Source organism: Macaca fascicularis, chromosome 19, assembly GCF_037993035.2.
Source record: "Macaca fascicularis isolate 582-1 chromosome 19, T2T-MFA8v1.1".
Classification (NCBI taxonomy): domain Eukaryota; kingdom Metazoa; phylum Chordata; class Mammalia; order Primates; family Cercopithecidae; genus Macaca; species Macaca fascicularis.
The window spans coordinates 14,240,343-14,262,260 of NC_088393.1; the positions used below are offsets into that span (position 1 = coordinate 14,240,343).

The 21,918-nt window shown below is 57.4% G+C and overlaps 1 protein-coding gene and 1 long non-coding RNA gene across 6 annotated transcripts in view; one reads left to right on the forward strand and one right to left on the reverse strand.

The window, feature by feature from the left end:
* ZSWIM4 (zinc finger SWIM-type containing 4) overlaps positions 1-9,431 on the forward strand; it is a 38,739-nt gene extending 29,308 nt beyond the window's left edge. For 3 of the 5 annotated variants that reach the window (XM_005588204.5, XM_045381203.3, XM_045381204.3), the window contains 4 exons: positions 291-445; positions 2,449-2,612; positions 5,985-6,066; positions 7,528-9,431. In XM_005588204.5, the coding sequence (XP_005588261.3) occupies positions 291-445; positions 2,449-2,612; positions 5,985-6,066; positions 7,528-8,387 (1,261 nt within the window). In that variant the 3' untranslated portion in view covers positions 8,388-9,431. Of the gene's footprint in view, positions 1-290; positions 446-2,448; positions 2,613-5,984; positions 6,067-7,527 lie in introns of those variants that run through there. The other 2 variants (XM_074026107.1, XM_074026108.1) reach the window with 2 other exon arrangements.
* On the reverse strand, positions 443-20,234 carry LOC135968611 (uncharacterized). Its single transcript, XR_010583530.1, has 3 exons — positions 20,092-20,234; positions 3,543-3,657; positions 443-944 (listed from the first exon to the last, which is right to left on the reverse strand). It is a non-coding gene; the product is annotated as an uncharacterized lncRNA (long non-coding RNA).
* Positions 20,235-21,918: the final 1,684 nt, after the last annotated feature.

The window sequence follows — 21,918 nt, forward strand, 5'->3', positions numbered from 1 at the left end:
AAATGGGAGGATCACTTGAGCCCAGAAGTTCAAGGCTGCAGTGAGCTATGATTGCACCACAGGACTCCAGCCTGGGTGACGGAGTGAGACCCTGTCTCTAAAATAAGTAAATGTATCAATTTATAAACAACACTGCAGTGAACATCTTGCACACACATCTTCCACCATCTTGAGTTGTCAGGGCTCTGCTGGCTGAAGTGGGGAGGCCAAGACAGGAGGCTTCTCTGTCTCCTAGAGAGAATGGGGACAACAGACCCACCTCACCATGGCTCACTTCTCCTCTTACCCAGGCTGCCTGTACTGGAGACAGCATTTCCTGCTGGAGAACCTCATCCCAGCCCACTGGACTCCATCATGAGCAACCGCTTCCCCCGCTGGTTCATCCTTGGCCACCTGGAGACCCGCCAGTGTGAACTGGCTTCCACCATGTTGACAGCCGCCAAGGGTGAGGGTGGCAGCTGTCCTGATTCCTTTATCTTCCTCCTCTGTCATCTCCTTCTTCCTTCCCTCTTAACTTTCCTACTTCCTCTTATCCTTTCACGAAATTCCACCCACATTCCTTGAGCGCCTCCTATATATACCAGACACTGTCTCAGGTGCTGGGGATGTAGCAGGTGGCAAAACTGTCCCAGATCCCCTGCCCTGTGGAATGACATTCTAGTGGGGAGAAGCAAGTGATGCAGTAAATGAGACAGGAACAAGTACCATGGAGTGGAATAAAACAGGTGAACATTTAAGCAGAGACTGGAAGGTGAGGTGGAGCCATGCAGGTAGCTGGTGTCTTAGCTCAGGCTGCCGTAACAAAACACCAGAGACTGCGGGACTTCAACAACAAAAATTTATTTTCTCACATTTCTGGAGGCTAGAAGTCTAAGATCACTACGTCAGTATGGCTAGTTCCTGGTGAGGGCTCTCTTCCCAGCTTACAGACGGCTGCCTTCTTGCTGTGTTGAGAGTTGGGGGGAGTGGAGGGATGAGTAGAGAGGAAAGTGAGAGAGAGGAGGTGGGGAGAGAGAGAGAGGGACAAAGAGATAGTAGGAGGGGGACAGAGAGAGGAGTCAGGTAACAGAGAGGAGAGAGAGAAGAAAGAGAAGAGGGAGAGAGGAGAGACCCAGAGGAAAAGTTAAATTTCTCCAGTGTATCTTCTTCTAAGGTCAGTAACCCTCTCATGAGTACCTGAACTTCATGACCTCATCCAAACCTCATTATTGGCTGAGCACGGTAGCTCATGCCTGTAATCCCAGCACTTTAGGAGGCTGAGGAGGGCAAATCACTTGATGCCGGGAGTTTGAGACCAGCAAATCACTTGAGGCCAGGAGTTCAAGAACAGCCTGGCCAATATGGTAAAACCCCGTCTCTACTAAAAATGCAAAAATTAGCCAGGCACAGTGGCGCACACCTGTAATCCCAGCACTTTGGGAGGCCAAGGCAGGGGGATCACCTGAGGTCAGGAATTCAAGACCAGCCTGGCCAAATGGTGAAATCCTGTGTCTACTAAAAATACGAAAATTAGCTGGGCGTGGTGGCGGGCACCTGTAATCTCAGCTACTTGGGGAGGCTGAGGCAGGACAATCGCGTGAACCCGGGAGACAGAGGTTGCAGTGAGCCGAGACTGTACCACTGCACTCCAGCCTGGACAACAAGAGCAAAACTCCATCTCAAAATAATAATAAAAGCTAACATTTGAGCAGCTCCTTGCCATGTTAAGGCCTTGCCAAGTATGGGCCCACCACCACCCTGTGAGGTGGGTTCCATTGCCTGAGTGTTACCCATTTTACAGATGGGGCAGCCAGGGCACAGAGAGGTAAAGTGACTTACTCAGGGTCACACAGCTAGTGGGTGGCAGGACCAGAATTTGAACCCAGGCATTCTGGGTGTGCACCCGATGCCCTTGAGATGAGGGAGAGGTCCACAGGATCCCTAGGTGGCTTTCTTTTCTTTTTTCTTTTTTTTTTTTTGAGATGGATATTGCTCTGTCACCCAGGCTGGAGTGCAGTGGTGCGATATCAGCTCACTGCAGCCTGTGCCTCCCGGGTTCAAGTGATTCTCGTGCCTCAGCCTCCCAAGTAGCTGGGATTACAGGCGCCCGCCACCATGCCCAGCTAATTTTTGTAGACGGGGTTTTGCCATGTTGGCCAGGCTGGTCTCGAACTCGACCTAGTGATCCGCCCACCTAGGCCTCCCAAAGTGATGGGATTACAGGTGTGAGCAGCCACTGCGCCCTGCCCCTAGGTGGCTTTCTGTAACAGGAAAGGGCCACAGAGGAGATAATTGGCAAGGCCTGGGGGCGCTGAGGTCTGAATCTTCACAGAACCATTGCCCAGTACACATCCCTCTACACTCACACGTGTCTCTGGGTGGAAGGATCTGTGTGAACAGGTCGGGTGGTTGTCAAAGGCTGGTGCTAGGGTGTACCTGACGGTGTCCTCTGTCCCTCCCTTCACCCAGGAGACCCCAAGTGGCTACACGCGGTACTGGGCTCCATCCAGCAGAACATCCACTCTCCCGCCCTGCTCTTCAAGCTGGCGCAAGACGCCTGCAAGACAGCCACCCCGGTTAGCGCCCCACCAGACACCACGCTGCTGGGCATCGCACTGGAGCTGGGGCTGCAGGTGAGGGCTGCCAGGTGGATGCGGGAGGGCGATGCTGGCTTGGGGCCAGGATTGATTGTGAGCTGCGCCTCCGGGGGCATGGGCTGTGAGTGAGCCACTTCGCTGGGGACCCCGCTTTTGCCCGAGCTGTTCCTCAGGGGTGGGGCCTGAGCGAGAGCCACTCCCTTGGGGCGGGGACTGTGAGTGAGCCACACCTCTGAGGGCGTGGCATGAGTGGGCCACTTCCTTGGGGGCGTGGCATGAGTGAGCCACTCCCCTGGGAATGGGGATTAGATGAATCGTGTCTCGGCGATGGGGTCTGCATGTGGGCCACACCTCTGCAGGTGGGGCCTGACTGTCAACCTCACCTTTGGGGGCAGAGCCACAGAAGGGCAAGGTCTGTAAGACTTGGGAGTGTGGGAATGGGGTCCCCATTAGGGGTGAAGCCTATGAATTATTAATAGAATCCACCTATGGAGGAGACTGAGGTCTAGGGGAGAGTTGTCACTGGAGCAGAGAGGCAGGGCCTGCAAGCCAGCGGATGGATAGCAAGCGAAATCTGGGGGTGGGGCTTGGGAGTGATGTGCTATTGGTTAAAGATCATGGATGGGTGGGTTTGAAGCCGAGGGTGGGACAGAGCCTACCAATAAGGAGCTTCCTTGGGGGCGGGGCCTGAAGAGGATCGCCCATCTATGGAAAGGGATTCACCACTGAGAGGCTGGCCCTGGGTAAGGTCCTGAAGATGAGATGCCAGCCAACTCTAGGGGTGGGGTCTGTGGTTGAAAGTCCTGTATGCGGCAGGGTGTGGTTGCCCACACCTGTAATCCCAGCACTTTGGGAGGCCGAGGCGGGCAGATCACGAGGCCAGGAGTTCGAGACTAGCCTGGCCAACATGATGAAACCCCATCTCTACTAAAAATACAAAAATTAGCCAAGCGTGGTGGCACGCACCTGTAATCCCAGCTACTCGGGTTGAGGCAGGAGAATCGCTTGAACCCGGGAGGCAGAGGTTGGAGTGAGCCGAAATCACGCCACTGCACTCCAGCCTGAAGGACAGAGCAAGACTCTGTCTCATGAAAAAAAAAAAAAAAAAAAAGTCCTGTATGCAGGGCCTGCAGCTGAGCGTCTGGGTCATCCCCAGGGGCCAAACAAAGGGTGGTACTGCAAGGGCAAATCTTGGGTGCAGCTTGCTGGAAAGAAGTCGTCCGTAGGGTATGGGTCCCATGGGACCTGGAGGAGGGCGGAGACTGCAGGAATAGACAGGTAAGAGACCTGTGGGGGTGGGGCCTCAGAGGGTGGCAGAAGTTCACTAAGAAGATAAGGAATAGGGCCGGGCACAGTGGCTCACACCTGTAATCCCAGCATTTTGGGAGGCCAAGATGGGAGGATTGCTTGGGGCCAGGAGTTTGAGATTGGCCTGGAAAACATAGTGAGACCCCTGTCTCTAAAAAAAAAACTTTAGGGCCGGGCACGGTGGCTCATGCCTGTAATCCCAGCACTTTGGGAGGCCGAGGCAGGCAGATCACAAGGTCAGGAGATAGAGACCATCCTGGCTAACACGGTGAAACCCTGACTCTATAAAAATACAAAAAATTAGCCAGGCGTGGTGGCGGGCGCCTGTAGTTCCAGCTACTCGGGAGGCTGAGGCCGGAGAATGGCGTGAACCCGGGAGGTGGAGCTTGCAGTGAGCCGAGATCGCGCCACTGCACTCTAGCCTGGGCGACAAGCAAGACTCCGTCTCAAAAAAAAAAAAAAAACTAAAAATTAGCCAGATGTGATGGTGCACCCCTGTAGTCCCAGCTCCTCAGGAGGCTGAGGCAGGAGGATTACCTGAGGCCAGGAATTTGAGGCTGCAGCAGTGAGCTATGATCACACCACTGCACCCCAGGTTACAGAGCAAGAAGACCCCAACTCTAAAAGAAAAAGCAGAAAAGAAAAAAGAAGGCCGGGCGCGGTGGCTCAAGCCTGTAATCCCAGCACTTTGGGAGGCCGAGACGGGCGGATCACTAGGTCAGGAGATCGAGACCATCCTGGCTAACACGGTGAAACCCCGTCTCTACTAAAAAATACAAAAAACTAGCCGGGCGAGGTGGCGGGCGCCTGTAGTCCCAGCTACTCAGGAGGCTGAGACAGGAGAATGGCCCGAACCCGGGAGGCGGAGCTTGCAGTGAGCTGAGATCCGGCCACTGCACTCCAGCCTGGGCGACAAAGCGAGACTCCGTCTCAAAAAAAAAAAAAAAAAAAGAAAAAGAAAAAAGAAATTGGGGCCAGGTGCTGTGACTCGCACCTGTAATCCCAGCACTTTGGGAGGCCGAGGTGGATCGCTTGAGGCCAGGAGTTCAAGACCAGCCTGGCCAACACAGTGAAAACCCATCTCTACCAAAAATTAGCCGCAGGTGGTTATGGGCGCCTGTAATTCCAGCTACTTGGGAGGCTGAGGCAGGAGAATCACATGAACCCAGGAGGTGTAGGTTACAGTGAGCCGAGAGACCACAACTGCACTCCAGCCTGGGTGACAGAGTGAGACCCTCAAAAAAAAAAAAAAAAAAAGGAAGCCGGGCGCGGTGGCTCATGCCTGTCATCCCAGTACTTTGGGAGGTTAAGGCGGCAGATCACGAGGTCAGGAGATCGAGACCACCCTGGCTAACACGGTGAAACCCCGTCTCTACTAAAAGAAATACAAAAAATGAGCTGGGTGTGGTGGCAGGTGCCTGTAGTCCCAGCTACTCAGGAGGCTGAGGTAGGAGGAATGGCCTGAACCTGGGAGGCAGAGCACGCAGTGAGACAAGATTGAACCACTGCGCTCCAGCCTGGGTGACAGAGCAAGACTCCATCTCAAAAAGGAAAAAAAAAAAAGGCCAGGCGCAGTGGCTCACTCCTGCAATCCCAGCATTTTGGGAGGCTGACGCTGGCGTATCACAAGGTCAGGAGATTGAGACCATCCTGGCTAACACGGTGAAACCCCGTCTCTACTAAAAGTATAAAAATTAGCTGAGCATGGTGGCAGGCGCCTGTAATCCCAGCTACTTGGGAGGCTGAGGCAGGAGAATTGTTTGAACTTGGGAGGCGGAGGTTGTAGTGAGCCAAGATCGCGTCACTGCACTCCAGTCTGGATGACAGAGCAAGATTCCATCTCACAAAACAAACAAACCATCTCAGAAAACAAACAAACAAAAACAAAAACAGCAAAACAACAATCCTATGACAGATACTATTTTATCTCCATTTTTCTAAGTAAGGAAACTGATGCCTAGAGAGTTGAGATCACTTACCCAGGTTCATTGGTTCAGCTTTAACCTCCAAGTGTTTCTGGGGTCCTCCATCTCCCAATGCCCCTCCATAGGCCAGCCCAAGACTCGGGCTAACCCCCTTCTCCCCACCCCTACCCTGCAGGTGATGCGGATGACTCTGAACATAATGACCTGGCGGCGGAGGGAGATGGTGCGCTGGCTGGTCAGCTGTGCCACAGAGATTGGTGAGAGCCCCTAAGGGGACCTGCAACCCACCTCGCTGTTCTGGTTCTGCAGAGGGCACTGAGAGAACCAGACAGACAAGAAAGAGAGAAGCAGCTGGGCGCGGTGGCTCACGCCTGTAATCCCAGCACTTTGGGAGGCCAAAGCGGGAGGATCACTTGAGCCCAGGAGTTCAAGAGCAGCTTGGGTAACATAGTGATACCCCATCTCTACAGAAAATTAAAAACTAGCTGGGCATGGTGGCACATGCCTATAGTTCCACCTGCTTGGGAGGCTGAGGCAGGAGGATCGCTTGAGCCCAGGAGATCAATGCTACAGTTAGCCATGATTGTGCCACTGCACTCCAGCCTGTGCGACAGAGGAAAACCCCCTCTGGGGGAAAAAAAAAAGAGAGAGAGAAGCAAGCCAGGCGTGGTGGCACCCACCTATAGTCCCAACTATCGGGGGGGCTGAGGTGAGAAAATCACTTGAGCCCAGGAGATTGAGGCTGCAGTCAGCTGCGACTGTACCACTGCACTCCAGCCTGAGTGGCAGGGTGAGACCCTGTCTCTAAAAAATTGTTTAATAAAAGTAAAGAGGGCCGGGCGCCGTGGCTCACCCCTGTAATCCTAGCACTTTAGGAGGCTGAGGCAGGTGGATCACTTGAGGTCAGGAGTTGGAGACCAGCCTAGCCAACATGGCAAAATCCCATCTCTACTAAAAATGCAAAAATTACCCAGGTGTGGTGATATGTGCCTGTAATACCAGCTACTTGGGAGGCTGAGGCAGGAGAATTTCTGGAACCCAGGAGACGGAGGTTGCAGTGAGCCAAGAACTCGCTGCTGCACTCCAGCCTGGGTGACAGAGCAAGACTCCATCTCAGAACGGGCATATCACAAGGTCAGGGGATCCAGACCATCCTGGCTAACAGGGTGAAACCCTGTCTCTACTAAAAATATTAACGAATTAGCTGGGCATGGTGGCCGGCGCCTGTAGTCCCAGCTACTCGGGAGGTTGAGGCAAGAGAATGGCTTGAACCCGGGAGGCAGAGCTTGCAGTGAGCCGAGATCGCGCCACTGCACTCCAGCCTGGGCAACAGAGCGAGACTCCACCTCAAAAAAAAAAAAAAAAAAAAAAAAGGGACAGAGAAGTAGAGACTCTTCCCCGATTCCAGCCTATGCTCAGGGCTTGGCCAGGAGGGAATGGCCGGCCGGCCGATGGAGCTGGACAGAGGCCTAGAGACTGGCCAGGCTAGTGTGGCTGCAGCGGGGTGAGGCGGGTGCAGAAAGAGGCTCCAAAGCTTAGCCTTCTACACGGGTCATTCCCACCTGGTCCAGCTGCACCCTGGTGATTTGGAGAGGAAGTTTCTGTTCAGCATGGTGTGTAGGTGGAAGTGGAGGTGACAGTGTCATGGTTAACCCACGCATACATACACATGTCTCTGCCCCCTCTCCTGATGGATTTCCCCCCTCACCTCCCACCAGGCCCGCAAGCCCTGATGAATATCATGCAGAACTGGTATTCCCTATTCACACCGGTGGAGGCGGCCACTATCGTAGCAGTGACGGGCACCACACACGCCACTCTGCTGCGACTGCAGCTGGACACACCCCGGAGGGAGGAGCTCTGGGCCTGCGCCCGCACCCTGGCCTTGCAGTGCGCCATGAAGGATCCTCAGAACTGCGCTTTGCCTGCCCTGACCCTGTGTGAGAAGAACCACTCGGCCTTCGAGGCGGCCTACCAGATCGTGCTGGACGCGGCGGCCGGCGGCCTGGGCCACGCCCACCTCTTCACTGTGGCCCGCTATATGGAGCACCGCGGGCTGCCGCTCCGGGCCTACAAGCTGGCAACGCTGGCCCTGGCGCAGCTCAGCATTGCCTTCAACCAGGACAGCCACCCTGCCGTCAACGACGTGCTTTGGGCCTGCTCGCTCAGCCACTCCCTGGGCCGGCACGAGCTCTCTGCCATCGTCCCCCTCATCATCCGCAGCATCCACTGTGCCCCAATGCTGTCCGATATTCTGCGCCGCTGGACTCTCTCGGCGCCCGGCCTGGGCCCCTTAGGGGCACGCCGGGCCACCAAGCCACTGGGTGCTGACCGGGCGCCGCTCTGCCAGCTCCTGGATGCGGCAGTCACCGCCTACATCACCACCAGCCACTCGCGCCTCACGCACATCAGCCCGCGGCACTATGGGGACTTCATTGAATTCCTGGGCAAGGCCCGGGAGACCTTCCTGCTGGCGCCCGACGGGCACCTCCAGTTCGCACAGTTCTTGGAGAACCTCAAACAGACCTACAAGGGCAAGAAGAAACTCATGCTTTTGGTGCGGGAGCGTTTTGGTTGAGGGGCAGTGGGGTGCGTGGGAGTGGGGATCCCCCTCGCCCCTGCGTCCCCCACCCTTGCTCTCCAATGAGGCCCACGTGGCATTTCAGTATTATTAAGTCAGGGAAGGAGCCCGGCTGGAGATGGGGGGCAGGGGAAGGGGCATCCTGCCACATGTGTGCCTGGGAGTGTGTGAGCAAGTGTGCAAGACTCCAGAAGCCGAAGCCATACTACCACCCAGAAGCTTAGAAGGGGTGTGTCCTTGGGCTGCTGGTATGACCCCACTTTGGGCCCCCCAAAAGCAATAGAGAAACTCCCCTTACCCAGACTGGCTTGGGCTCCAGGAGGGAAGCTGGGAGGCAGGACTTTCCAGAAATCAGCCCTCTAAATCAATGTAGCACATTTTCCCCCAACCCCACCCTGGGTGGCCAGGGGTCCTCCCCCACCCCTTACTCCTCAGGGCCCCCCGTTATGCCACCTCCAAAGTGGCTGCCCAGCCCGGACCAATGGCTCACCCCCACTGAAGGAATTGAAGAGGCCTCAGGCCTCAGCCTCATACCTCACCCCCTTATCCTCCTGTGTGGCCAGGACCCCCATTTCCTTGGGCACTAGGGTCCCAGGGTGGGCTCAGGGTTAGGGAAGTCATTGCTGCCCTCTCCTCTCACCTGCTAGTCACTGGACGTACAACTCAGGAACTGAGCGAGGCTCACACTGCCCCTCCCAACCTGGGGTGGGGGGACACAAATGAGAGAGAGCCAGAGACCCCACCCCCGATCGGGAAAGGAAAGAGACCTGCATCTTGGCGTTTTTCTGGCTCTCTTTTCACCCTTTCTCCTCCTGTCTTTCTGCTTCGCCCCTTCATACTCTGTTTTCATTTTTCCTGGCACTTACCTGCCTTTCTCTCCGCACCTAAGTCCCTGCCGCCGTCTCTCTTTGGCCATCCTTCCTTTCCCCCACCTTGACCCAGGGAGGAGAAGGGAGAACATCACCCCCCCAGTCACCCCCACATCTCCCTTCTGTATATTAAGGACAAAAGATCACATCATTTTGTAACTTTTTTTCTATTTATTGAACGGTGTATTATATGTCCTTTTTTTTTTTTTTTTTAAAGACTGAACAGAGCTTTTTCTTTTTAATTTTGAGACTGGGGTGTGTCTCCCACCCCGTTTCCTCTACAAAAAAAAAAAAAAAAAAACCTCATTTCTGGGTGCAGCGTCAAGCAAGGGGTGGGATGGGAGCGACTGCTGGCTTCATTCCATGGTACTTACGTAAATATTTCTCTTTTTATTGTCTTGCTCTGTTGCCCAGGCTGGAGTGCAGTAGCACGATCTGGGCTCACTCCAACCTTCTGCCTCCCAGGTTCAAGCGATTCTCCTGCCTTAGCCTCCGGAGTAGCTGGGATTACAGGCATGTGCCACCACACCCGGCTAATTTTTGTATTTTTAGTAGAGACGGGGTTTCGCCATGTTGGCCAGGCTGGTCTCGAACACCTGACCTCAGGTGATCTGCCCTCCTCAGCCTCCCAAAGTGCTGGGATTACAAGCGTAAGCCACCGCGCCAGGCCTTATGTAAATATTTCAAAACAGGGATGGACAGCTCACCATGAGGGAGCACAGGGCCGAATGCGTTACCGATGTCATTTAATTGTCACCACAGCCCTATGAGTTGGTAGGATTATCTTTTCCATTTTACAGATGAGAAAACTGAGGTTGCAAAGTGGAAAGAAAAGGCACCCAGCGGCTGGGTGTGGTGGCTTACGCCTGTAATCCCAGCACTTTGGGAGGCCAAGGCGGGCGGATCACGAGGTCAGGAGATCGAGACCATCCTGGCTAACACGGTGAAACCCCGTCTCTACTAAAAATACCAAAAAAAATTAGCCGGGCGTGGTGGCGGGCGCCTGTAGTCCCAGCTACTTGCGAGGCTGAGGCAGGAGAATGGCGTGAATCCGGGAGGCAGAGCTTGCAGTGAGCCGAGATCGCGCCACTGCACTTCAGCCTGGGCGACAGAGCGAGACTCCGTCTCCAAAAAAAAAAAAAAAGGGCACCAGCTAGGACGTTTGATTTAGGACCTGGTTGCAGCCACTGACCCCTTCCCACCCCTGGCTGCAGGGCCCTTGAGCCCCTGGGAAGGGTCAAGATGGGGGTGGGGAGCGCCCTGGCTCCAGACACCAATATTGGGGGTCCTTGTCTCCAAATTGCTGAGCATGGGAGGCTGTGGCAAGTGTTGGGTGCAGCTGGATGTGGAAGACACCCCGAGTTTAGACTCGACCTCGGTGGGCGGGGCGCTGGCCAAGAGAAGAAAAACGGAGTGGGCGTGGTCGGCGCGTGGACGCTCGCCAGGGGACGTGGCCAGGGCGTGTCTGGGATCTTGCACCACTGAAGAGGCTCCCAATCGCCAAATAGAGTGAGGGATCCAAGGAACGTCGAGAAAGCCCGTGGTTGTGTAAAGTCCCTGGCTCCCCGAAAAGCAGTTTCCTCGGGGCCTTCCTCTCTTTTGGACGAATGGAAGTACTGTGTCTGGATCACTGTCAGAGCCGGGGCAGGAGAGGACAGAGGCTTCCCGGAGTGGCGGGGCCAGCCGCTAGAAGGTGGAGCCCACAGTCGGGGGCGGGACTTTGGCGGCGCTGGGCACGGGGATTGGCTTTTGGCACCGCCCCTCCGCTCGAGTGGACCAATCGGAGACGGCCCCACCTCCTGCCCCGCCGCGCGTAATCCCGCAGGTATGTGCGGGCGGACCCGGGACTGCCCCGCGCGCTCCGTGGCGCCGCCTGGAGGTCTGGGACGATGGAGGTGGGTGGAGAGCCCGGAGTGCACCCCCTTGTGGTCCCTGCCGCCTTTGGATCTGGGGGACTCTTTACTGTGCCCCTCAGGTGTCACTCACCCACGAATGTTCCCATGTACCTAGGGCATCACGCAGGTCCCAGCCACATCCAAATGTCCCCCTTAAGAACTGGGGTTTCCTTCATGTCACATCCCTCAAACCCAAGTTCCCCCCCAGCATTCTCAGATACCAGGCACCCCAAATCTTCCCCTGAGGCCCGAGTAATCCCGTAGGTCCAAGTTGCCCCCAAATGTCCCTAGCTCAAGACCCTCAAATCCTAGTTATCGCCACATGTCACCCCTCAGGCCCAGCGTTTCCCTCAGGGTCACCCCACCACCACCACTTCAGATCAGCTTCCATCCTCCCTTGATCAGCGATGTGAAAATCTCTCCAGTCTAGGGTTTCCCTCATGGTCACCCCACAATCCAGGACACCCCCAAGGTCACCTTTCCAAGCACGGGGCACCCTGCTGCTGTCCTCAGAGCAAGTGGGGTAGGGATGGGCAGGCAGGAGCCCAGAGTGCCAAGCCAATCAAAAGCTGAAGCCAATCAAAAGCTGAAAGCGATGGGAGGCAGGAGTGAATCACAGACCAGACCTTCAGGAATGAAGTCAGGGCAACTTTTATTTACTTGAACAACAGACATGACACACAGCACGATCTCTCCTCTCCATCCCATCCCAAGCAAGCTTCTGTCCACGCCTACCCAGGGTGGGGAAAAGGACAACGGCCTAGCCCCGATGACCTGGCGGACTTCATTGTGCCTCCTCAGTCCCATCCAGAAAAAAGCCTCCTCCCATCTGATTTCAAGGTAATGGAGAGAGGCCAGGCACGGTGGCTCACACCTGTAATTCCGGCGCGTTGGGAGGCAAAGGTGGGAGGATGGCTTGTGGCCAGGAGTTCCAGAACAGCCTGGGCAACATAGTGAGACCTGTCCCCCCGCATCTCTACAAAAAATTTAAAACACTTAGCCAGGTGCGGTGGTGCATTACCTGTAGTCCCAGCTACTGGGGAGGCTAAGGCAGGAGGATCACTTGTGCCCTGGCATTCAAGGTTGCAATAAGCCATGATCACACCAGCCTGGCCAAGATGGTGAAACCCCGTCTCTACTAAAAATACAAAGATCAGCCGGGCATGGTGGTGGGCACCTGTAAGCCCAGCTACTCGTGAGGCTGAGGCAGGAGAATCGCTTGAACCCAGGAGGCGGAGGTTGCAGTGAGGCAAGATCACGCCACTGTACTTCAAGCCTGAGCAACAGAGTGAGACTCCATCTCAGAAACAAACAAAAAAAGGCCAGGCACGGTGGCTCACCCCTGTAATACCAGCACTTTGGGAGGCTAAGACGAGCGGATTGCTTGAGGCCAGGAGTTCAAGACCAGCCAGGGTAACATGGCAAAATCCTGTCTCTACAAAACATAAAAAAAATTGGCCGGGCGCAGTGGCTCACGCCAGTAATCCCAACAGTTTGGGAGGCTGAGGCGGGCAGATCACCTGAGGTCAGGAGTTCGAGACCAGCCTGGCCAACATGGTGAAACTCCGTCTCTACTAAAAATACAAAAATTAGCCAGGCATGGTGGCAGGCACCTGTAATCCCAGCTACTCAGGAGGCTGAGGCAGGAGAATCGCTTGAACGCAGGAGGCAGAGGTTGCAGTGAGCTGAGACGTGCAATGGCACTCCAGCCTGGCAGACAGAGCGAGACTTTGTCTCCCAAAAAAAAAAAAACAAAACAAAAAAAACAGAGTCCTAACTCTTCCCTGCCCTGAGAACCCCCTGAAGGCAGGGAGGATCAGCTATTCCCAGCTTAGTTCCCAGCGCCCCAGGACTAAGCAGACCCGCTTTTGTGTCCCTTCTGGGTCCACATGGACCTTGTTCCATGCCCTACATGTGGGGTGGGTGTCACTGCTCCTCCCCGCAAGTTAGAAAACTGCAGGACCCAGCAAGAAGGGGCCAGGTCTGGTCAGCCCAGCCTGATACCGGAAGCCAGGAGTTGGCATTTAACGGTCTGGAGGCCCAAGGCAGCTTCCTCTTGGGTAACTGGCTGCTAGGAAGGTGTGGGCCAGGCCAGTGCCCCTGCCAGGCTTGGGAGAGGAGGGGCCAAGCCTCCTGGGAGAGGACACAGCTGGCTTCCCTTTTAATGGAAGGGCCACCCACTCACCCACCTGTCCACGCTGGCACCACAGCCCAGCCTGAGCTGTGGCCATGGAGGGGTCCCCAGTTGCAGAGTTGGGGATCAGGGCCTGCAGCAGACATCTGGGCCCAGCCAGACCCACCCACCACATCCCTCCTCCAGACATAGGTCTGATTCTGAGCCCTCATCTCTGCTCCAAGCATCAGCCCACGGGCTGCAGGCTCCAAGGGGGCTTGACTCCTGTTCCTGCTGAACTGAGCCAGTGTGCACAAACCAACTGTGTTTCAGCTCAGTAGGCACGGGAGGCAGAGCCCAGGGAGGCCAGGCAGCAGGATGGCAGACAGACAGGCGGCAGCAGGGGACAGGCGGCAAGGCCGGAGGAGGTGAGGGCCTGGGGGGCGGAACTTAGCCACTGTGAACACGACTTGGTGTGGACCCTGCTCACAAGCAGCTAAGCCCTGCTCCTCAGGCCAGGCACAGGCTTCGGGGCCTCTGCCACCCCGTCCCCGGGCGGCATCCTCGGTGGCAGAGCTCAGGGTCGGTTGGAAATCCCTGGCAATGTGATTTGTGACAGGAAGCAAATCCCATCCCCAGGAACCCCAGCCGGCCGTGGCACAGGGGTGAGGGGGACACCGGGCGGGGCCAGAGGCTGGCACCTGGAGGGGAGAGAGAGAGAGCAAAGGAGGTAATGAGATTTGGGGACACCTCCCCTCCAGGTCCCCAGACGCTTCCTTCGATCACAGGGAAGCCCTTTTCTCATATGCAGGAGCCACCACACGGGGAGCTGGAGCCTAGCTGTGCCCTCCGTTCCAGCCCCAGCACTGGAGAGGCAGAGATACCTGGAGGGCCCAGGCAGGACACAGAGGCTACAGCAACTTGCATGGCCAAGCTCCCCGCCCTCATTGAGCCCTGGGCAGGCCAAATGGGGCCATGGTGAGAGGAAGCCGAGGGGGGGCAGGCAGGCGGGTGAGGAAGTGATCTCACCCCAGCTGGCGCCACTTCCTAGAAGCCTGGAGGGCAGGAGGAAACCACCAGGGCCTCCCCCCGTGGCCCGGTCTCCTCAGTGGTCAGGGCTTAGCCCACACCCACCAGGGCGGATGCCAGCAGCAAAGCACCCCCGTCTCCTCCTAGACACGCACCCCCTGCCCCCAGAGCACAGGATCCAAGCTCCAAGATACAGGTCTCTCCACCCTAACAGCCCGAAGTTCAAATCCTTGCTCCACAGTTTCCCAGAGACCCTCCAAGCCTCAGTTTCTCCATCTGTAAAATGGAGCCAAGAGCCTCTATTGCACAGCCCAGTGAGATGTCACCGAGTGTGTATGTCACTCAGTAAGTGCCCAGCACCAGGGTGAGATACAGAATTTTCAGGGCCCAGTGCAAAATGAACACATGGCCCTCTAGTTTGAAAACTAAGAATTTCAGCCCAGGCATGGTGGCTCACGCCTGTAATCCCAGCACTTTGGGAGGCCGAGGCAGGAGAGTCACCTGAGGCCAGGAGTTCAAGACCAGCCCAGGCAATACAACAAGACAAAAAAAAATTTTTTTTTTCTTTCTTTTTTTTTTTTTTTTTTTTTTTTGAGACGGAGTCTCGCTCTGTCACCACAGCTAGAGTGCAGGGGTGCAATCACAGCTCACTGCAGCCTCAGCCTCCCAGGTTCAAGTGATCCTCTCACCTCAGCTTCTGGGGTAGCTGGAACTACAGCTATGCACCACCACACCTGGCTAATTTTTTCTTTCTTTCTTCTTCTTTTTCTTTTTTTTTTTTTTTGAGACAGAATCTCACCCTGTTGCCCAGGCTGGAGTGCAATGGGGCAATCTCAGCTCACTGCAACCTCCACCTCCCGGGTTCAAGCGATTCTCCTGCTTCAGCCTCCCAAGTAACTGGGATTACAGGCGCCCGCCACCACGCCCAGCTAATTTTTGGATTTTTAGTAGAGACAGGGTTTCACCATGTTGGCCAGGCTGGTCTCGACCTCTTGACCGCAGGTGATCTGTCTGCCTCGGCTTTCCAAAGTGCTGGGATTACAGGAGTGAGCCACTGCACCCGGCCCTAATGTTTGTTTTTTTGTTTTTTTTTTTTTGGAGAGATGGGGTTTCGCCATGTTGCCCAGACTGGTCTCCAACTCCTGGGCTCAAGCAATCCACCTGCCTCAGCCTCCCAAAGTGCTGGGATTACAGGCATGACCCACAGTGTTCGGCCCACAAAAAGTTTATTAAAACATCAGCCAGGAAAGGTGATACACATCTGTAGCCCCAGCGGCCCAGGCGGCTGAGGTGGGAGGATTGCTTGAGCCCAGGAGTTTGGGGCTGCCATGATCTATGATCATGCCACTGAACTCCAGCCTAAGTGACAGAGCAAGACCCTATCTCTAAAATAAACAAAAACAAGTTTAAAAAAAAAAAAAAGAAAAGAAAATGATTTCAGGCTGAGCGCAGTGGGTCATCCCGGCACTTCGGGAGGCCAAGACAGGAAGATCGCTTGGGGCCAGGAGTTTGAGACCAGCTTGGCCAACATGACGAGACAAAAAAATAATGAAAAAAAAAATTTCATGACCTCAGCAGTGCAATATTAAACTAACATCCGGGTCCCTCCAAGCAGGGGTGCCGTGAGACTGCCCGAGTCACAAATGCATGAAGTCCGCCCTAATTCTTTAGTAAGTGGAGCCTCTTTTGATAAGAGCGCAACACCTGGATAGCAGACTCCAGTTTTGGAGCCCAAGTCTGCCCAGATTTGAAAACCCCAGCTCTTCAGCTTCTGAGCTGAGTGACTCTGAGCAAGTCACTTAACCTCTCTGGGCCTCAGTTTCCCCATCTGCAAAACAGGGATAATAATAATAAGTATGGACTTTATAAGTCATGGTGAGGACCCCAGGAGTGATAAATATGATCACGACAGAGCCGCTACTGTCTTTGCCAGGCAAAGGATAACGGAAACATGGACGTCTCACACCAGGAAGGACCCCAGTGTCCGCCCGATCTGGTGGCGCTCACCACTTCGAGACAGGCGGCGAGGGATGTCCTGTTTTGTCCCCTCCCTATACGCACATACACACATACCAGTCACTCTTTCCCATTAGGCCCCAGCCCAGCCCTGTCCCCTTAGGGTCTGGAGGCGCCAACTGGGAGCAGGCGAGGCCCCGCAGGGCAGCCAGCCTCCCTGGGCCGCCTCCGGAAGTGAGACAGCACATTCGTGTCCCAGGGACGAGAACGGGAAGGGCGGCCATTTGGCCAGGCTCATTTCCTGTGGGGTTTCCCCTGCACAGAGCCCAGGGCCGGGGCCAAGGCCACTCCCCATCCTCGCAGGCAGAAAAGGTCTGGGTCTTGAGTGGAAGGGGCACTGCCATGCAGGTGCTCAGGAGCCAGGGTTCCCTTTACCAATCACGGTGCGCTTCTCAGGCTCTTGGGAGATGGCGTCCAGAGGGGGACCAAGCTCCTGGCAGCTGTAGGCATGAGGGAGAGGGCGGGCCCCTGGGCTGGGGAGCAAAGCAGGCCCCAGGCTGCACCAAGACACGCCAGCCAGCCAATGCATGTGGGTATGCCTGAATACCCCCTCCAGACAGCGTTTGCATGGACCAGATACACACGGGTATGTATGTGCACCGCTACCCCCCCCAACCTCATGCTCCAAGAATGAATCAGGGGCAGCTTCCGCCGGGGGCGCCACCACCACCTCCGCCCCCAAGCCTGGTCCCCAAATACTTTCCACCCTCACAGAGCAGCTGGGATCGGAAAATACCAAGGGCTGCAGGCCCCGCCCTGCCCGCCGCGCCACCCGCCCTCCCAGCCTGTCACTAACGCTTTGCCTAATGGGCCCAGACTCTCAGCAGAAGCTCCGTGGGCTGGGCCTCGAGCCAGCCGCCAACCTGGGCCGCCCGGCCAAGCGCCGCCTGACCACCAGGCCCCCCGCCCCTCTGCCCCAATCCCAGTGCTGCGACAATAACAACCGCCCCAATGGGCAGCCCTCAGAGGCTGGCACTGGGTGGGGAAAGTCAGGGCACTGACAAGTGGGTGGGCCCCGCTGCCCACCCAGGGCTGGGGTGGGGGGAGGCTCAGGAAGGGGTGAGTAAGTGAGGGCTGAATCACTTGTTATAAATAGGGGAACCATGAAAGTGACATCCCAGCCCCCATTGCGTCCGGCCAGTCCACTCTAACCCCTCCTTAGACTTTAATCTTTCCCAAACCAATCACAGAATTCCCAGGGGCCCCTCGTCTTCATGTTGGAAACCTTTAGTAGAGTCGTACACCCCGTCATCAGGTCTACCTCTGCCTTCTCCCCACATAGGTACATTTTGCAGTGAGGGCCTGGCTTTGGGGGTCCACTGGCCTTGAATGCAGTCACTGGCGTCTAGGCCCCATCCACCTCCCTCACCGCACCAATTCCCAGGCCCAAGGCTCCGGGCCCCTAGGCTCCCCAAGGCATTCTCAGGGTGTGGGCCACCACGGTCCTGGAGGGCGACCCCAGAATCTAGGCCAGGCGGGAGGCCTGGGGGCTTGGCATCTTCGAAGTCAATTCCCCAGGCACCGAGTCCCCACATCCTAGACCACCCAGCCCTGCTCTGCCCAGGGCCACAGCTCAGTGACCACACCCAGGGTGGCGCCAGCTCCCGCACCCTGGGGCAAGGCGTCGCTGGAGCGTGACTCAGCCATGCCCAGCATGGCGGCGCCCTTCTCTGCCCAAGGATTCTCACCCACACCCACTACCCTCCGCTCAACATCCTTCCCAGGCGACGGGCCCTAAAAGACACACCTTCCCCAGACACAGCTCTGTGTCCACCCAGGACATTAGGAGGGAAGAAGGCGGCCAGCGGGGAAGTGTACACTTCTCTCCATCCCATTTCTGAATGCTTTCCATTTACAGCTAGAATAACTAAGGCTCAGAGATTCAGATTGGGACTTAAGGTCACGGAATAAGTCTTTAAAAAAATAAAAAAATTTTAAAAAGCCAGGCCTGACTGTGGCCTAAAACACATCCAACATGGAAAACAGAGGGACAGGAAGGAGTTTTCTCAAGATTGCCCAAGGTTCCTGGCACTGTTATTCATGGAGGACAGAATCCCCCACCCAGCTTTCCAAAGTGAAGGGCAAACTCCAAAAAATGCCTTAAGAGGTATCAAAGCACCACCTAGATCAGGGCGAGCGGGTCACCCCAGTGTACCCACCAGGCCAATTATCCTGGGATTGCAGATGGATGGGGGCCTGCCCCTCAGCTGCGGTCTGCGTGGAACATCTGGCGTCCACTTGCATTGTTAGAGGGTGGGCACAACACGAGGGTCCCTCCTAAAGCATCCGCCTCTGCTGTCTTTCTCCAGCAAGCAAGGGTCGGCGGAGGCTCAGTGGCCAGGCCAGCACAGACAGGCCCGACCCTCTGGACACGCCCTGTCACGCATGTGCTCCGCGTGCCAGCCCCAGGCCAGGCCGGCACCTATTTTAGGGCCCCCTCTAGGTCCACGGGCAAGGCCTGCCTGTTGGGGTCTTGAAGGAGCTCCCAGAGGACGTGCTGCAAGGGCAGAGGGCCATGGGTGCCTCACGGGATCAGAGAACAAAGCTAGCACCAGCCCCAGGGCCTGTGCCTTCCCAGGACATCGGCATGTGAACACATGTACCCAGGCTGGCCCAGGCAGGGCATGTGGGCGAGCGGACAGGGTGTGTCCAACATCACCTCGCCTCTAAGCCCAGGCACCTGTTGGGTACAGCCCTCCGGCTGGGGCAGGACTGCCAGAGGACACCCCTTATGCCAGGGGTCCCACAGCCCCCAGCCTCACCCTCATAGACCAGGAGTCATGGGCTGCCAGCTGGGGAGGCTTGGGAAAGGGGCAGGTGACAAGGAGCCAGTTGCACAGCCAAAACATTCACGAAGCCCCTGGGTCTGGGGCCTGGCTGGGCTGAGCTGGGCAGGGCAGGAAGGTCAGTTAGGGCTGAGGGCTTAAGGGGCTGACAAATCTAGTGCTAAAATCAGAGAAGGGTGTGGGGCTAAGACAGAAGAGTCGGGGTTCAGTCTAGGCCCTTTTAACCTCCTCCTGCAGCCAAAAGGCACGGGGACCCCGAGCTGCACAGGGCTGGTCCCCAACCTGGCTTCCCTTCCTATGCAACCTTGAATGAGCGCTTTTCTCCTGGATCAGCAGAAAGGAAAGGAGACGTCCCCCCCAGCTCCCACCAGCCCCTGCCCAACAAGAGACCTTCCCTCTACCCACTGGGTGACACGTCAAGAACTTGGACCAGTATCCACCCCCGCCCCCATCCAAAGAACTCTGAGAGACCCCCCAACCCATTCTTCCCGTCCAAAGGCCAGGTCGGGGGCTAGGAGTGGGGGAGGCATATACATATCCAAGCCCCTCAACCCAAACCCCATGTCCGAGCAGGACACAAGCCCTCCCACCCTGCCAACTCTCTGTCCACCTTGACCTGCACAAGTCGCGCGGGCACCCGCCCTCCCCACCGCATTCCCATGCGTCTCCTGGGGGGTCGGGGTGGGGGGGCCCCTGGGAAGGGAGCAGAGGCCGGGCTGCCCTTCCCCCGCTCCGTAGGGGGCGCCCCGGGACTCCGCGACCGCCGCCGCCGTCAGACGCACTGTCCCCGATCCCCGACCCACCCCGGGCGGCGGGGCGCTCAAGGCGCACGGGGCGGCGCCCTCCGCTTCTCGCAACGCTCTTGGGGACCCGCCGGGCGCACCCCCACTCCGCCCACGAGCCAGGCGCGGAAAAGTTGCCGGCGCTGCTGCTGCCGCCGAGGCGCCGATCGCTCCCAGCCTCCCTCCCGGGTCCCTCCCGACTTCCACTTACCCGCGGGGGGAGGGGAGCCGGGCGCGCACTCCGGGCTCCGGCCGCCGCCCCGGGCCGGGCCGGCCGAGGCTCAGGCGGGCGGGCGGCGGGCCCGAGATCGTCCGGGGGCAGCCGCCGGCCGCGCTCCACCCCACTCACTGGCCGGCCCGCCGCGGGGCCGAATCGCTTTTAAAACCTTCTCGTCTCCTCCCCCCTCCCCGGGCCGGGCAGGGGGCGGGCGCGGGGCGGGGCGGGCGTCGCCGTCATGTGCCCCCGGAGCCGGCCCGCCCCCACTTTCTCTGTCCTGTCCCCCAACTCGGTCCCGTCCCCCAACTCAAGGCCAACTTTCTCCCTCCTTGTCCCGAAATCAGCCTGGGCCCCAAACCCAGCCCAACTTCCCCCTCTGGCCCCTGAACTTGGGTCCCAGTCCCGGGTTTTAAGCCCAAGGTTCTGTCTGCGGGGGTAGGGTGGGAGCTAAGGGTCTAACCCCCCATCCCACCTCTGGAACCCCTACTGGTCTAAGGCCTGCCCCTGCCCAGGAAGAGGCAACCCAGGAGGCCCTGAGCCCCTGGGAATGGAGATTGGTGAGGGGCGGTTTTGGGGGGTGGGCTCGGTCCCAGACCCAGGGCACACTGGCCACTGCAGACCCCACCCGGGGAGGGGGTCCTAGGTCTGGGTATTGCCCTGGGATGCCGCCAAACAGGAACCCACACTTCCTCCAGTTCCACAGCGCCTTCTCCAGCCTTAGGAAGTTCCTCCTCTTATCCTACCTAATCTTCTCCTGCTGCCATCGAAAAGACTTTCTGATCCCAGGCCATGCGGCCCCTGGGTCTGGGTCCCCTCCCCCTAGGCTTCCTGGCACCCTCCCCCACACACTGGGACTTCTGGGAAACTCCCCGGGCTCCCAGAGTAGCCCTGGGAGCAAGGCCCTCCCTGAATCCCTCCCTCTTTCCCGGTGTGCCTGTCTTTCCCGCTCCATCCTCCAGCCTCCACAGGGAGGAACACGGCTGCATTGTTCCTCAGGACGAGGCCCTGCCTGGGGGCCTGGCCCAGTGCCCAGGTGGGGGGCCAGGAACAAAACTCTGAGATCAAGGGGCGGGGTGCCCTCTGCAACCACACCAGTCTCCTTGGGCATGTCCGGCTGCCATCTGCCCTCTCCAGGCCGATGGACCCCTATCCACAACCCACAACCACCGTCGTGTCACAGCGGGGGTCTGGAACCCGCAGGACCCTTCCCAGACCGGGGTGGGCATTGCTTTGGGGGACGTTTCCCACTCAGCCCCCAATATTTTTGAGGTGTCATCCTTGGGGCTAGGGATGCAATTCTTCATCCACGTCTTGGGTGGTGACAGAGCAGCCTCCCCTTTTGAGTAACTCTGGGGGTGGGGGCGCGAGGGTACCCAGCAGCAGGCCAGGCCCTCCAAGGGACTGGAGGGACTGGTTGGACGCTTCTGTGTCACCTTGCACCCCAGAATTCCTCCAGGGTCCCCCATTCCATCAGCTCAGCTGGCTCTCACCTTGGTACCTGGTGGAACTGGGGAGAGGGACTTAGGAGCCACACCCAGCTACCATCCCGTGGGGCCCAGCCCTGCGGGCTCCAGGGTCTTTTCTTCTCCGTGGGGCCCAAGGGGCAGGCTGGCCCAGGATGCAGGATCTGACAGGTTGGGGCAGGAGGGGCAGAGCCGCCTAGTGGGGCCCCAGGGGAAGATTTGGGGTGGCACAGAATTCCCCAACTCAGGGCGGGGCGCAGAAGGTGGGAGCAACTTACCACATGACCTTCTGAGCAGCTACACACAAGAATGGCATTTCCAGGGCGGGCCTGGGGTCAGGGGTGGGGTGGGGGGAGTC